Here is a 14,100-nt window from a genome sequence, read left to right as displayed (position 1 = left end):
TAAAATTCATATGGAATGTATATGATCCAGTAACTCCACTACTGGATATTTGCCCAAAGAAAATGAAAGTACCATCAAAAAGAAACATGCATCTCTATGTTTATTACAGCAATATTCCCAAGAGCCAAGATAGAAAAGTAGCCCAAGTGTCCATCAAAAGATGAATCAATAAAGATGTGGTGTCTGTGTACATGCATGCGCGCACGCGCGCGCACACACACACACACTCTCTCTCACACACTCACCCATAAAAAATAATGTGTTCTTGCCATTTGCATGGTATGGATGGACCTAGTGGGTATTATGCTATGGGTATTATGGGTGTTATATGGGACCTATGGGTATTATAAAATGAAATAGGTAAGCCAAAGAAAGACAGATACCACCTAATTTCCCTTATATGTGGAATCTAAGAAACAAAACAAATAAACATAAAACAGAAATTTAAATACAGAGAACAAACTGGTGGTTGCCAAAGGGGAGGTGGATAGGAGATGGGTGAAACAGATAGAGAAATACAAGTACCCAAAATAGCCAAACAATCTTGAAGGAGAAGAATAAAGTTGTAGGACTCATACTTCGAACTTTAAAACTTCCTACAAAGCTACACTCATCCAAGCACTGTGCTATTGGCAGAAGAACAGACCTATAGTTCAATAGAGCAAAACTGAGTCCAGAACCACATCCTGACATTTATAGCCAGCTGATTTTCAAAAGGGTTCCAAGACAGTTCAATGGGGAAAGAATAATCTTTTTTATGTTCATTTTTTTAAAAGATTTTTTGTATTTTGTTATTTTGTAAGTAGAGATGGGGGAGCTGGAGGAGGGGCAGAGGGAGAGGAGAGAGAGAGAATCTCAAGCAGTCATCTCCCTGACTGCAGAGCCTGCCACGGGGCTTGATCCCAGGACTCTGAGATCATGACTGGAGCTGAAATCAAGAATTGGGTTCTCGGGGCACTTGGGTGGCTCAGTTGTCAAGCCTCTGCTTTTGGCTTGGGCCCTGATGCCGGGGTACTGGGATTGAGCTCCATGTTGGGCTCCCTGCTTGGCAAGGAGCCTGCTTCTCCCTCTCCCACTCCCCTGCTTGTGTTCCCTCTCTCATTGTGTCTATTGTGTCTTTGTCAGATAAATAAATAAAATCTAAAAAAAAAAAAAAAAAAAAAATGGATGCTTAACCAGCTGAGCCACCCAGACACCCCTATTTTTTTTTTTTAAGATTTTGTTTATTTGAAAGAGAGAGAGAGAGAGCATGAGCATAAGCTGAGGGAGGGCAGAAGGGGAGGGAGAAGAAGACTCCCTGCTGAGCAGGGAGCCCAATGCAGGTGCCCCAATAATAATCTTTCTAAAACACATATAATAGGGGGTGCGCCTGGGTGGCTCAGTCAGTTAAGCATCTGCCTTCAGCTCAGGTCATGATCCTGGGTCCAAAGATGGAGTCCCTTGTCAAGGTCCCTGCTCTGCAGGGAGTCTGCTTCTCCCTCTGCCCCTCCTCCCACTCATTCTCCCAATCTTAAATTAATAATAATTAATTGACAAATAAAATCTTAAAAAATAAATAATCTTAAATAAATAAATAACTATTTTTAATATTTTATAAATATAATCTTAATAAATAAAATCTTTTTTAAAAAACCCACACATAACTGGATAGCCACATGCCAAAGAATTAAGTTGGACCCCTCACACCATATATAAAAAGTAATTTAAAAAAATGGATCAGAGGGGGCGCCTGGGTGGCTCAGTGGGTTAAGCCGCTGCCTTCGGCTCAGGTCATGATCTCGGGGTCCTGGGATCGAGCCCCGCATCCAGCTCTCTGCTCAGCAGAGAGCCTGCTTCCTCCTCTCTCTCTGCCTGCCTCTCTGCCTGCCTCTCTGCCTGCTTGTGATCTCTCTCTGTCAAATAAATAAATTAAAAAAAAAAAAAAATGGATCAGAGACCTAAATGTAAAAGTTGCCACTATAAAAGTCAGAGAAGAAAACAGGAGAAAATCTTCAGGACCTTGGGTTAGGCAATGGTTTTCAAATGACACTAAAAGCACAAACAACAAAGGAAAATCATAGATAACCTGGACAACAATTTAAAACTTGTTGGGGCGCCTGGGTGGCTCAGTGGGTTAAGCCGCTGCCTTCGGCTCAGGTCATGATCTCAGGGTCCTGGGATCGAACCCCGCATCGGGCTCTCTGCTCAGCAGGGAGCCTGCTTCCCTTCCTCTCTCTCCGTCTGTCTTTCTGCCTGCTTGTGATCTCTCTCTGTCAAATAAATAAATAAAATCTTTAAAAAAAATAAAAATAAAAAAAATAAAAATAAAACTTGTGCTTCGGGGCGCCTGGGTGGCTCAGTGGGTTAAGCCGCTGCCTTCGGCTCAGGTCATGATCTCGGAGTCCTGGGATCGAGTCCCGCATCGGGCTCTCTGCTCAGCGGGGAGCCTGCTTCCTCCTGTCTCTCTGCCTGCCTCTCTGCCTGCTTGTGATCTCTCTCTGTCAAATAAATAAATAAAGTCTTTTAAAAAAATAAAATAAAATAAAATAAAACTTGTGCTTCAACAGACATCAACAAGAAAGTAAAAAGACAACCTACAGAATGGGGGAAAATTGCAAATCATGTATCCAGAATATATAAAAAAACTCACAACCAACAATTTAAAAAAAAACAGATAACACAATTTTTAAATGGGCAAAGGATTCAAACAGACATTTCTCCAGCAAAGATACAAAAAAATAAACTACAGGGGCACCTGGGTCACCCAGGTCACCATCCCAGGGTCCACATCTCAGGGCTCTTCCACCACCCTTCCCTGCCTCCCATGCTCTCCCTCCCCTCAACTCAAATGAATAAATAAAATCTTTCCAAAAATGTACAAAAGGAAAATAAACTCTATGAGCACATGCAAAGATGCTCGACATCACTAGCCATCAGGGAACAGCAAACCACAGCGAGACACCACTCCACACCCACTAGCATGATGGTACTCAAAAATACAGATGATAACAAGTGTGGTTGAGGACGTCGGGAAGTCGGAATGCTCACACGGTCAGCAGGAGTGGAAAATGGTGCAACTGGGCAGTTCCTCAAGTTGATAAATATAGATTACAAACAGATACATATCATTGACATATAGGTAGATATTGTAGGATTTCGTTTATACAGAATGTCCAGAACAGGCATATCCACAGAGACAGAGAGATGAGCGGATGTCCCCATGCTGGGGGGTGGGGACTTGAGCATGGAGAGTGTCTGCTAACGGGTATGGGGCTTCTTGTTGGGGTGAAGAAAAGGTTGTGGAACCAGCAGTGATGGTTGCACAACCCTGTGAAGGTGTGAAACCCCTGAATCATACTCCAGGGACCCACAGCTGTCTGATGGGTTCAGGCCCCCTCCCTCCCTACCTACCGCAGAGCCCTACCCCACTAACCTAAATTCCTGCCCACTGTCGCCATAGCAGCAACGACAACACAGCTGACACTTAGCAAGAATTCCTTGTGGGGCATGGTTAGAGCTGCCACCCGGTGCGAGCTGACAGGAAATGTCCTGAGAGGGGCTGCAGAGGGAGCTTCAGCAGCTCAGCATGCAAGCCCTGTGGGATTACCCCCACCCCACTTTGGGGATCTCAGCCCCTAACATTCCCTCATGTCACTCCAGTGCTCTGGTAGGCTTGCCAGATAAAACATGGGACGCCCAGCTAAGTTTTCATTTCAGATGAGCAACGAGTAACATTTTCGTAGAAGGAGGTCCCAAATGGCGTGTCATTCATTGTTTATCTGAAATGAAAATTGCCTTGGAGTCTTGCATGCTTATTGGCTCTATCTGGCAACCATCCACACCCGCCTCCAGGTCATTTCTGAAACACACCAAGCACACTTTCACCTCAGGATCTTTGCACAGGCTTTTCCTTCTGCCTGAAATTCTCTTCCCCCAAATCTCCACAGGGCTCCCCTTCAAATTTCGGGTCTTTGTCCAAACAGGACCTCAACATACGGAGGTCTCCAAACCAACTTCTGCTGGGCACTCTGATGTTCCTTCCCCTGAGGGACAACCTGACATGTTCTATATTTAGTTGCTAATTGTCTGCCTTCCCCTTGGTTTACAAGAAACTCCTTGAGAGCACGGCTTCTTTTATTCACTGCTGTGTTCCCAGTGCTTAGAACAGGACCTGGCACGGAGCAGACAGTAAGTGAATATTTACTGAGTGAATACAGAAGGGCTGCGCGTGGGTTATCTCCTCTACTCTTCCAAGGAGCCCATGAGACAAGTACTGCCATCAGCCATGTTTCATAGACGAGGGATCGGAGACAGAAAAACTAAAGACCTCATCCGGGGGCCCACCATAGCCTGCAGTGGGGCTGGGTCCAGATGTAGGTTCAGACCCCAGAGTCCACACTCTGCCCACCTCACTACATTGACTCAATGTCCCAGGCAGAGGGGCGAAGGTACCAGGTATTTCGGCCTCCATCCCCTGTCACCTGTTCTGGGTGAGAGGGAGGAAAGAACCACCACCACCATGTCTATATTTGCATCAGAGTCCATAATCACAGAATTTATTCACAGTACTTGGATTTGCCTGAACACTTACGGTTCAACATCAAGTGTGTCAAATAACCACTTCAATGCCCATGCAATGGAGAAGACTGTATGGGTATCTGTACTCACTTTTATTTCTTCTTGAACATCAAGATTGTGGAAATTTAAATCAGGTTGCTCTTTCAAAAACTGGTGGAAATAACACTGGTTTCGTACTTCGTCGAAGTGCCAACTGGAGTTTCCGTATACACTTAACTAGCAAACAGAAACCAGCAAGTCACTTACTTAGCATTCATATAATGGCACTGCCCGAAAAGAAATGATCATTACCATCCCTGGCCCTGTGCAGGCTGAGAGCACAAATCCTCTGAGTTTTCCTTCCAGGGAGAACACTGGATAAATCAATTCTTTAAAATGCCACCCGCTGGCCTAGCGCCGCACAAATGTGGTTGGGATAGATCTGTAGAGTAGAAGCTGTTCATGACAACCAGAATGGCAAACCAATGCTCTCAAATGCAGAACAGGCCAAATTAAAGAGCCCACATTTCTAGCATATTTTCTTGAACCTTCTATCCAGGCTCAGAACTCCTGTTTGTGAAGTGATGCAAATGATGGTCATTTGGAAAGAAAGACACATTCCACTGGTCTTGGAGGGGTTTTTTTGTTTGTTTTGTTTTAAATATTTTATTTATTTATTTGACAGACAGAGATCACAAGTAGGCAGAGGCAGGCAGAGAGAGGGGAAGGGAAGCAGGCTCCCTGCTGAGCAGAGAGCCCATGCAGGGCTCCATCCCAGGATCCTGAGATCATGACCTGAGCAGAGGCTTTAAACCACTGAGCCATCCAGGCACCTCTTGGAGTTTGTTTTTTTTTATTTATTTGACTGAGAGAGACACAGCAAGAGAGGGAACACAAGCAGGGGGAGGGGCAGAGGGAGAAGCAGGCTTCCTGTTGAGCAGAGAGCCTGATGCGGGACTCAATCCCAAAATCCTGGGATTATGACCTGAGCTGAAGGCAGATGCTTAACTGACTGAGCCATCCAGATGTCCCTGGTCTTGGAGTTTGAATCCTCACAGAGTGAATATTTAAATTGTATCTCAGAAAATTATTAGAATCATCCACTTAAAAACCCAACTAGCTCTCAGGCATAAAAGAAATCTGGCAACTTCTAGTGCTGGTGCCCAGCAGAGTTTGACCGGGGGCTGTTCTCTTTTGAGGAGTGCTCCCATCTGTGACTACAGAGCCTGACTCGCAAATCCTTTTCAGTCACCTGGGCTCCTTCCATGTGACCATTCCTCAGGGCTCTAGCTTGGGCTTTTGTTCATTTCATGTTAAATAGAACATCTGAGGGAGAGGCACCTGGGTGGCTCAGTCATTAAGCATCTGCCTTCAGCTCAGGTCATGATCCCAGGGTTCTGGGAGCGAGCCCTGCATCAGGCTCTGCACTCGGCAGGGAGTCTGCTTCTCCCTTTCCCGCTCCTCCTGCTTGTGCTCACTCACTCTCTCAAGTAAATAAATAAAAATCTTTGGAAAAAAATAGCTCATTCCTTTTATGGCTGAGTAGTATTCCATTATGTGGCTATACACAGGGTGTTTATACATCTCTCATAATACATATCTTTTTGTATGTATCAACTATTAGGCTATAAAAGAAAAAAAAAAGGGGGCGCATGGGTGGCTCAGTGGGTTAAAGCCTCTGCCTTCGGCTCAGGTCATGATCCCAGGATCCTGGGATGGAGCCCTGCGTCGGGCTCTCTGCTCAGCGGGGAGCCTGCTTCCTCCTCTCTGCCTGCCTCTCTGCCTGCTTGTGATCTCTGTCAAATAAAATTAAAAAATTATATATAAAAAAAAAAACCCTACAGAAAAAAAAACCCTACAATGTTAGCTACAGTGGAGAACAGATAGAAGGATGGAAAAACTGGATGCCAGAAGAGGAAGCTGTTACAGTCCTATCAAGAAGGGATAAAGCTTTTATCTATTTATTTGAGAGACACACAGCATGCAGGGGGAGGAACAGAGGGAGAGGGACAAGCAGACTCCTTGTTAAACACAGAGCCCATCATGGGGCTCGATTCCATGACCCTGAGATCACGACCTGAGCTGAAATCAAGAGCTGGATGTTTAATTAACTGAGCCACCCAAGCGCCCCTGGGTGGCAATTTTTAAAAGCAGATGGTGCAGCTGGACTGTGCGGTCATTAGCCCTCTCATTTATTGGCTGTGTGACCGAGGACACAGTGCTTACCATTGCCCATCTGCAGAGCAGGAACTAAAACCTAACTCACAGGACTGCAGCGTAGGTTAAATGAATGAATATGACACACTTAGCCCAGAACCTGGCACGTAGGAAGTGTGGCAGTAAATGTTTGCTAATCTCATCATTAGCAAGCGTGCAGACTGGAGAAAAGAAAAATTAAGGAGCTAACACTGCCAGGATTGCTGATGACCTCCTATTCACCAGGCTGCATACTAGTACTATTCATTCAAATGGGGGTTGATGGGGAGAAGACTACACTGTCAGCCTCCACACATGTCAATTCTGAGTGCCCTTGGTTCATCTAAAATTTGATGCCTAGGAGCCAGTCGCTTTGTTTATGGAGAAGGTCGGGAGAGTAGAGATCAGAGGATCGAGGGCAAAAGGCTCGGCAGAAACCAGGAGAGATGGCGACCAGAGGGATTGGCCTGAGGCCGCGGTAGAGTTGCCAGATAAAAACAAGACGTACAATTAAATCTGAATTTCAGGTTAACAATGCATTAATTTTTAGTATAAGTTTGTCCCAAGCAATACTTTATACTAAAAAACTACGCATTGTTTATCTATAAATTCAGATGTCATTGGGCTTCCCGGATTTTTTTTTTTTTTTAATATTTATTTATTTGACAGAGAGACACAGCGAGAGAGGGAACACAAGCAGGGGGAGTGAGAGAGGGAGAAGCAGGCCTCCCACCAAGCCGGGAGCCCGATGTGGGGCTCGATCCCAGAACCCCGGGATCATGACCTGAGCCGAAGGCAGATGCTTAACGACTGAGCCACCCAGGTGCCCCAGGCTTCCCGGATTTTTATTGGTAAGTCTAGAAACCCCAGACAAGACGGACCTGGCCTCTGCCATTGAAGAAGTGAGTAGGAAAAAGGTGGGTATAGGAGAGGCAAGGTTGGGGAGCCTGGGTGGCACAGTTGGTTGAGCGTCTGACTCTTGGTTTTGGCTCAGGTTGTGATCTTGGGGTCATGAGATCAAGTCTTGCATCAGGCTCTGTACTGGGCGCAGAGTCTGCTTGGGATTCTATCTTCATCTCCCTCCACTCCTCTCCCCGCTGTCTCTCTCTCTCTCTAAAATAAATAAATCTTAAAAAGAAAAAAATGTAGAGGCAGCTTTGATGACTTCTGCTCTCCCTTTGAAGTAGAGTTTGCCGCTGAGCATGATAAGATGGGGAGATGGCAGGTAGGATATTTGAGAAAGAGGGGGGGCCTGGATAATAAAATTCCCAAGAAGACGGGGTGGCTCAGTTCATGTGGGGACAGTGAATGTGTGAGGTCTCCAAAGGCATAGATACCAAGGTGCAGGGGAAGAGAAAGTGGATGGGCAGGTTTATTTATGGCTAGGGTTTTATTGGACAGGGGAGTCACAACATCAGAAAAGCAAAAGGGTCTGGAGAATAAATAGCAAGACAGTTACAGACCTCATGGGACATGGAGTCTGAGTTGGGCAGAGTGGGAAGTGAGGGAAGGAGAGGCTAATAGGAAGTATAGGTTTTAATTTGCTACAGTACATCTGTTCTACAATGAAATAAAAAGTCCAAATCCAAATGATTAGGAGGCTTGTGTAGTCTAGTCCTATTTCTTTGGGAAACTTTCCTCTTCCGCAAAACAATATCCATTAATTTTTTTCTTTAGAATTTTTTTCTGTAATTTTTTTCTTATTAAAATAACCAGTTTAATCAGTGAAAATCTGTTCCCGTTGTAAATCAGACAAGTTGGTACCTACCCAGTTGTTGGGTGGTAAGGTTGTGCCACCGTCACGCCTACAATCATGCCAGATGTAATAGTCAGTGTATTTCCCTGTCCGATTGCGACTCAGTTGAAACCAAGCATGTTTATCACTGGTATGGTTTGGTATGAAATCAATTATTAATTTTAAACCTAATGAAAGTATTTCAAATGTTAAGAAGAAATTATTTTAGAATAATACACATCAGTTAAGGAAAAAAAACACTTTAACCCCCACCACCCCTCCCCACCCACCTGCCACTCAGTTTACCTTTGTCATGTATGGCTGCAACCAGATTCTCAAAATCTTTCATCGTTCCAAAAATAGGATCAATTTCTCGGAAATCTTCAACACCGTGTCGGAAATCTTTAAGGGATGATTTATAGAATGAAGTAATCCAAATAGTTTTTATACTTAAACTTGCAATGTAGTCCAGTTTCTCTTGGATACCTAAAGAAAAAAGTTAAGGCCATGAAAAATAAAGTTGGGTTTCTTTAGTTGAAGGATTAAATATAAAACCAACATGCCTAAAATTGATTTATATTGAAACAGAAATATTTGGAATTTTGTTGAATTTGAGTTGCAATTCAAATAGAAAGGTCTAGTTCTACAAGCAGCATCAAATCATCTTCCAGCAATAACTTTGACATTTAACATAAATGTAGAACATTTTAAAAAATCTGTGTGTGCATTGTTCATATATTTAAAACTAAGGCTAGGGCGCCTGGGTGGATCAGTCGTTAAGCATCTGCCTGCAGCTCAGGTCTTGATCCCAGGGTCCTGCTCAGCAGGAAGCCTGCTTCTCCCTCTCTTCCTCCTCCTGCTTGTTTTCCCTTCCTCTCTTGCTGTCTCTGCCAAACAAATAAATAAAATCTTTAAATAAAATAAGATAAATAAATAAAATAAAACTAGGGCTATAGGGGCACCTGGGTGGCTCTGTTGGTTAAGCATCTGACTCTTGATCTCAGCTCAGGTCTTGATCTTGGGGGTTGTAAGTTCAAGTCCAGTGCTGGGTACCTATGGAGCCTACTTTAAAAAAATCAATTAAAAAAAAAAAAATAAGGGCGCCTGGGTGGCTCAGTAGGTTAAGCCTCTGCTTTCGGCTCAGGTCATGATCCCAGGTCCTGGGTTCGAGCCCCGCATCGGGCTTTCTGCTCAGCAGGGAGCCTGCTTCCTCCTCTCTCTCTGCCTGCCTCTCTGCTTACTTGTGATTTCTCTCTGTCAAATAAATAAAATCTTTAAAAAAAAATCAATTAAAAAAAAAATAAATAAGGGCGCCTGGGTGGCTCAGTAGGGTAAGCCTCTGCTTTTGGCTCAGGTCATAATCTCAGGATCCTGGGATAGAGCCCTGCATTGGGCTCTCTGCTCAGCAGGGAGCCTGCTTCCCGCCCGGCACCCTGCCTGCCTCTCTGCCTACCTGTGATCTCTGTCAAATAAATAAATAAAATCTTTTAAAAAATAAAATAAACAAAAGGGGTGCCTGGGTGGCTCAGTGGGTTAAGCGTCTGCCTTCAGCTCAGGTCATAATCCCACAGTCCTGGGATCAAGTCCCACTTCGGGCTCCCTGCTCAGCAGGGAGTCTATGTTTCCCTCTCCCTCTGCTGCTCCCCCTGCTTGTGCTCTCTTGCTCTGTCAAATAAGTAAATACTTAAAAAAGAAAATAAAAATAAAACCAGGCTATAGTATTAATTTATTCTACACATGTTTTTTGAGCACTCCTAATCTAGGCCGGGTGCTAGGCTAAGGGCCAAGGAACAAAGAAGAGTAATGCGTGGTCTAGGCTGCACCATCCAACGGGACAGCCCCGTGCCTCGTGTGGCCATTGTTGAGCACTCGCAATGTGACCAGTGTGACCTGAGATGTGCTATGAGTGTAAAACACTTACGGGATTCTGAAGAATATAAGAATGTAAACTATCACATTAATACATTTATGTTGGTTGTATGTTGGAATGATATGTTGGCTTAAGCCAAATACTTTAAATGATTATGATTAAGATGGATTTTAAATTAAAATTAGATATTTTTTTTAAAGATTTTCTCTTTAAGTAATCTCTACACCCAACCTGGGGCTTGAATTTACAACCCCAAGATCAAGAGCTCTACCGACTGAACCAGGCAGGCACCTCAAAAATTAAATTATTATTAAAATGAATTTCTCCTCTTTCTCTTTTTTACTTGTTTGAATGTGGCTCCTAAAGAATTTAAAATTACCTATGTGGTTCACATTTTATTTCCTTTGGACAAGGCTGAAGCCAAGAATTTATACAGAAGAGAATTCTAGATATGGCTATATAGAGACATGGGAATGAAACTCTGTACTTGGAACCTTGTAGGGTAATTAGCAGATAAGCGTGGTTTTTTGTGTGGCTCTGGTTCAGAGTCCTAAATGCAGATCAGAGACTCAAGTATAGTATTCAATCTCCAGTAACTATCTGTGGGGCCTGTATGTGGCTTCCTATAATCAGAGCCTGTCATAGGTCACACAGCAAGCTGGAGGTCACTGAGACCAAAACACAAAGCCCACTGATTCCTGGCTTGGGAGCTCTACCCATGACTGGCTGCTTATTTTTGTCCTCTCTGTACCTCAGTTCCCCCATTATAGGTGTCTGTGACACCTCCAAGACTGTTCTCAGCCAACAAAAGGATTTTGATTTAAATCGGAACAACAATACAATGTATCTTAAGAATAGGCCACAGGAACAGGATAAAAATAAAGGGTCTGGACAGACACAAAGTAAACAAGGGATCCCAGGCCCCCACTCCAGGGGCAGAAGGCAATCACCAAAACACAAATTGAAACCCAGAACAGTTTCGAATAGTAACAAGCAGATCCCCTCAACCTCAAGAACAAAGACCTATTGATTATAGGCTAGTCCCTCCAGGCAAAGCTACTAGAAACGGCAAATGTAGGAGCTGATGAGACCTTGCCCTGTGCACCAGAATTTGGGCTGTCTCAGAAGATTACGAAGGGAGGGCAGGAAGGGGGAAGTTTATCTTTGGCTTTTGGGGTTTTAGCTCTATTCTGTCAAAACATCACTTTTGCTAGGCATTTCCTACACGTAGGCAACAGGTGCTAAGGCCACGGCGGCATGGGGGGTGTGCAAGGGAAGTCACCCAGATAGCTTACAAAGCACGATCAGAGGGTACTGGAAACAGTCCAGAGCCCTGCGGGAGCTCTGGGGAAGGGAGCACATGTTCTGAGCAGGAGGCGAAGTAAAGATTAATGCAGAAAATGGGTTTCAACTGCACCTTGAAGGACAGATAATATTTCAATTGGTGAAGATGCAAAAAATCTTCAATTGGAAGATACAAAAAAGAGAAATTTAAGTTCCTATTTGTAATACTTTAAAGTTAGATTAAGCTCATCCCCAGTCCCACACTCTATTAAATCATTGTTTTATTTTTTTCAAACTAAGTATTCTAATAAAAAATTATGTTATTTTGTTTTTTATCGTTACCCTGAACTAGGGTGACTGTGTCAACCAAGTTGCCCAGGACAGTTTCAGTTTATGTCTGCAGTCTGGCAAAATTGTACTTTTAAAAGTGTCCTGGGGGAGGTGGGGGTAGGCTGGGTGGCTCAGTCGGTTAAGTGTCCAACTTTTGATTTCAGCTCAGGTCATGATCTCAGGGTTGTGAGATCAAGCCCCACGTGGCCTGGAGCCTGCTTGGATTTCCTCTCTCCCTTTCTCTCTGCTCCTCCCCTCCTTCTCTAAAAACCTAAACCAAAACAAAAAACAACCCCCAAAAACAAAACAACAAAAATAAGTATGGAGGGGGGTGCCTGGGTGGCTCAGTGGGTTAAAGCCTCTGCCTTCGGCTCAGGTCATGATCCCAGGGTTCTGGGGTCGAGCCCCGCATCGGGCTCTCTGCTCAGCAGGGAGCCTGCTTCCCTCTCTCTCTCTGTCTGCCTCTCTGCCTACTTGTGATCTCTGTCTGTCAAATAAATAAATAAAATATTTAAAAAAAAAAAAGAAATATCCTGGGGGCACCCGAGGAGCTCCGTCAGAAGCCTATGTGACTCTTGATCTCAGGGTTGTGGTGGTTCAAGCCGCACCTTGGGTGTGGAGATTACTTAATAAAATTTAAAAAAAAAAAAAGTGTCCTGGTTTGAGCAATAAAGTATAAGGATATTCTATACATAACTCATTTGGAAATTATTAGTGTAACTTTAAAAAAATGATTTTTTACTTTGTGTTTCATTTTGTTTTTACTAGTAGGATATTATTTTAAATAATCCTCAAGTCAGGTAATGTCCAACACACCCCGCTCATGCCTTTTTCAATTTCATCTTTAAAGGCTCAGCCTATACCTTTTAAAGACAGGACTTAATTTTTTTCTACATTATTTATGCTTTATTCACTAATAAACTCTCAGCCAGATTACCGAAGTAGGTCCTACATATACTGGGAAACCAATTCCAAATGGTCACTCTGAAGACATAAACTGGAAGGTGCACAGAGGCAGGAAGCAAGTGAGGAGGAAGTCTACTCCATGTCAGAAGTGAAAATCGATTAGCTAAGTGTATGTACTTAGCGGGCAATAAATGAAACAACCCAATGGGGTCTCAAAGGCCTCCGGTAAGCAGCCCTTCGTCCTGCAAAGAACTGCTGGGCTGTGCTGAACGGCTTTTCAAATATCATAAACAAGGAGACACTCAGTGTGACCAGTCACAACGGAATGTGCTTAGTACACAAGCCAGGCATAATTCAGTTTTGAGGATTGAGAGCCATAAAGCAACCTCATCCCGGCCCCACCCAAATCCAGCCTCTGCACCCACCTCTCAGGTCTCCATTCCCATCCTGGTCACTGTCCTTGAAAGATCTCGGGTAGATCTGGTATATGGGCCCCGCCTGCCACCAGTCCAGGCACTTGGGTGAGACGGCGATGATGGCTATGGTGGCCCCAGTGAGCACGAGCACAGAAGCCACGGTGAGCCAGAAGAGCACCTCCCGGGGCACCCGGTAGCGGGCCTGGCTGGAGAACTGGAACAGCACCTCCTTGGGCATGCCCGCGTACGGCCTGATGCCTTGTAGGGCAGGCTCGGCGGGGCCAAGGATGGACACTGAGCTGTCTGGCGGGCTGCCCAGGTCCGGCTCCTTCTCCAGGATGTCTTCATTCTGCACAAACCCGTTGTTTGTCCGGCATCCCCGCAGACTCATCCCGATGGAGTCTCTCTTGCCTTTATCCTCAGCCATGTCCCACTGCCTGATCCCTTCTGTGTACCTTCCTGCAATAACAAAGCTGGAGAGGAGGCTGACTGAAATGCTTGGTGGTGTTAATGAGCTTTTGTGGTTTATAAATAAACCTGGCTGGACAAAGTCCAGCCAAACAAGAAAGGGTAAAGGTGAAAGGGGTTTAAAAAAATTCTCTGTACATCAGCCCTTGAGGCTGTTGTGGCTACAGTCCTAACACTGAGGGAATCAGCCCTCGATTGGGACAGGGGCATGGAGGAGGAGAAACTGAAAAAGGAGGCAGTGTTCCACCGCAATTTAAGATGTTACTCGGTTGAGTGCGCTGATGTTCGCAGCAGCATTATTCACAATAGTCAAAGGGTGGAAACAAGGCAGGTGTCCATCAAGAGATGAATGGACAAAA

General features: G+C 44.5%; 1 protein-coding gene across 1 annotated transcript in view; it reads right to left on the bottom strand.

Moving 5' to 3' along the window:
• Positions 1 to 13,777, bottom strand: part of SLC3A1 (solute carrier family 3 member 1) — a 33,716-nt gene extending 19,939 nt beyond the window's left edge. The window contains exons 1-4 of the mRNA XM_047746720.1: positions 13,283 to 13,777; positions 8,774 to 8,953; positions 8,501 to 8,655; positions 4,648 to 4,773 (exon numbers count right to left, since the gene is read on the bottom strand). Of these exons, the coding sequence (XP_047602676.1) occupies positions 4,648 to 4,773; positions 8,501 to 8,655; positions 8,774 to 8,953; positions 13,283 to 13,700 (879 nt within the window). The 5' untranslated portion in view covers positions 13,701 to 13,777. The remainder of the gene's footprint in view (positions 1 to 4,647; positions 4,774 to 8,500; positions 8,656 to 8,773; positions 8,954 to 13,282) is intronic.
• Positions 13,778 to 14,100: the final 323 nt, after the last annotated feature.

This window comes from Lutra lutra, chromosome 9 (genome assembly GCF_902655055.1).
Source record: "Lutra lutra chromosome 9, mLutLut1.2, whole genome shotgun sequence".
Lineage (NCBI taxonomy): Eukaryota > Metazoa > Chordata > Mammalia > Carnivora > Mustelidae > Lutra > Lutra lutra.
The sequence above is the reverse complement of the archived record's forward strand: the minus strand, read 5'-3'. Positions and strand labels throughout refer to the sequence as shown.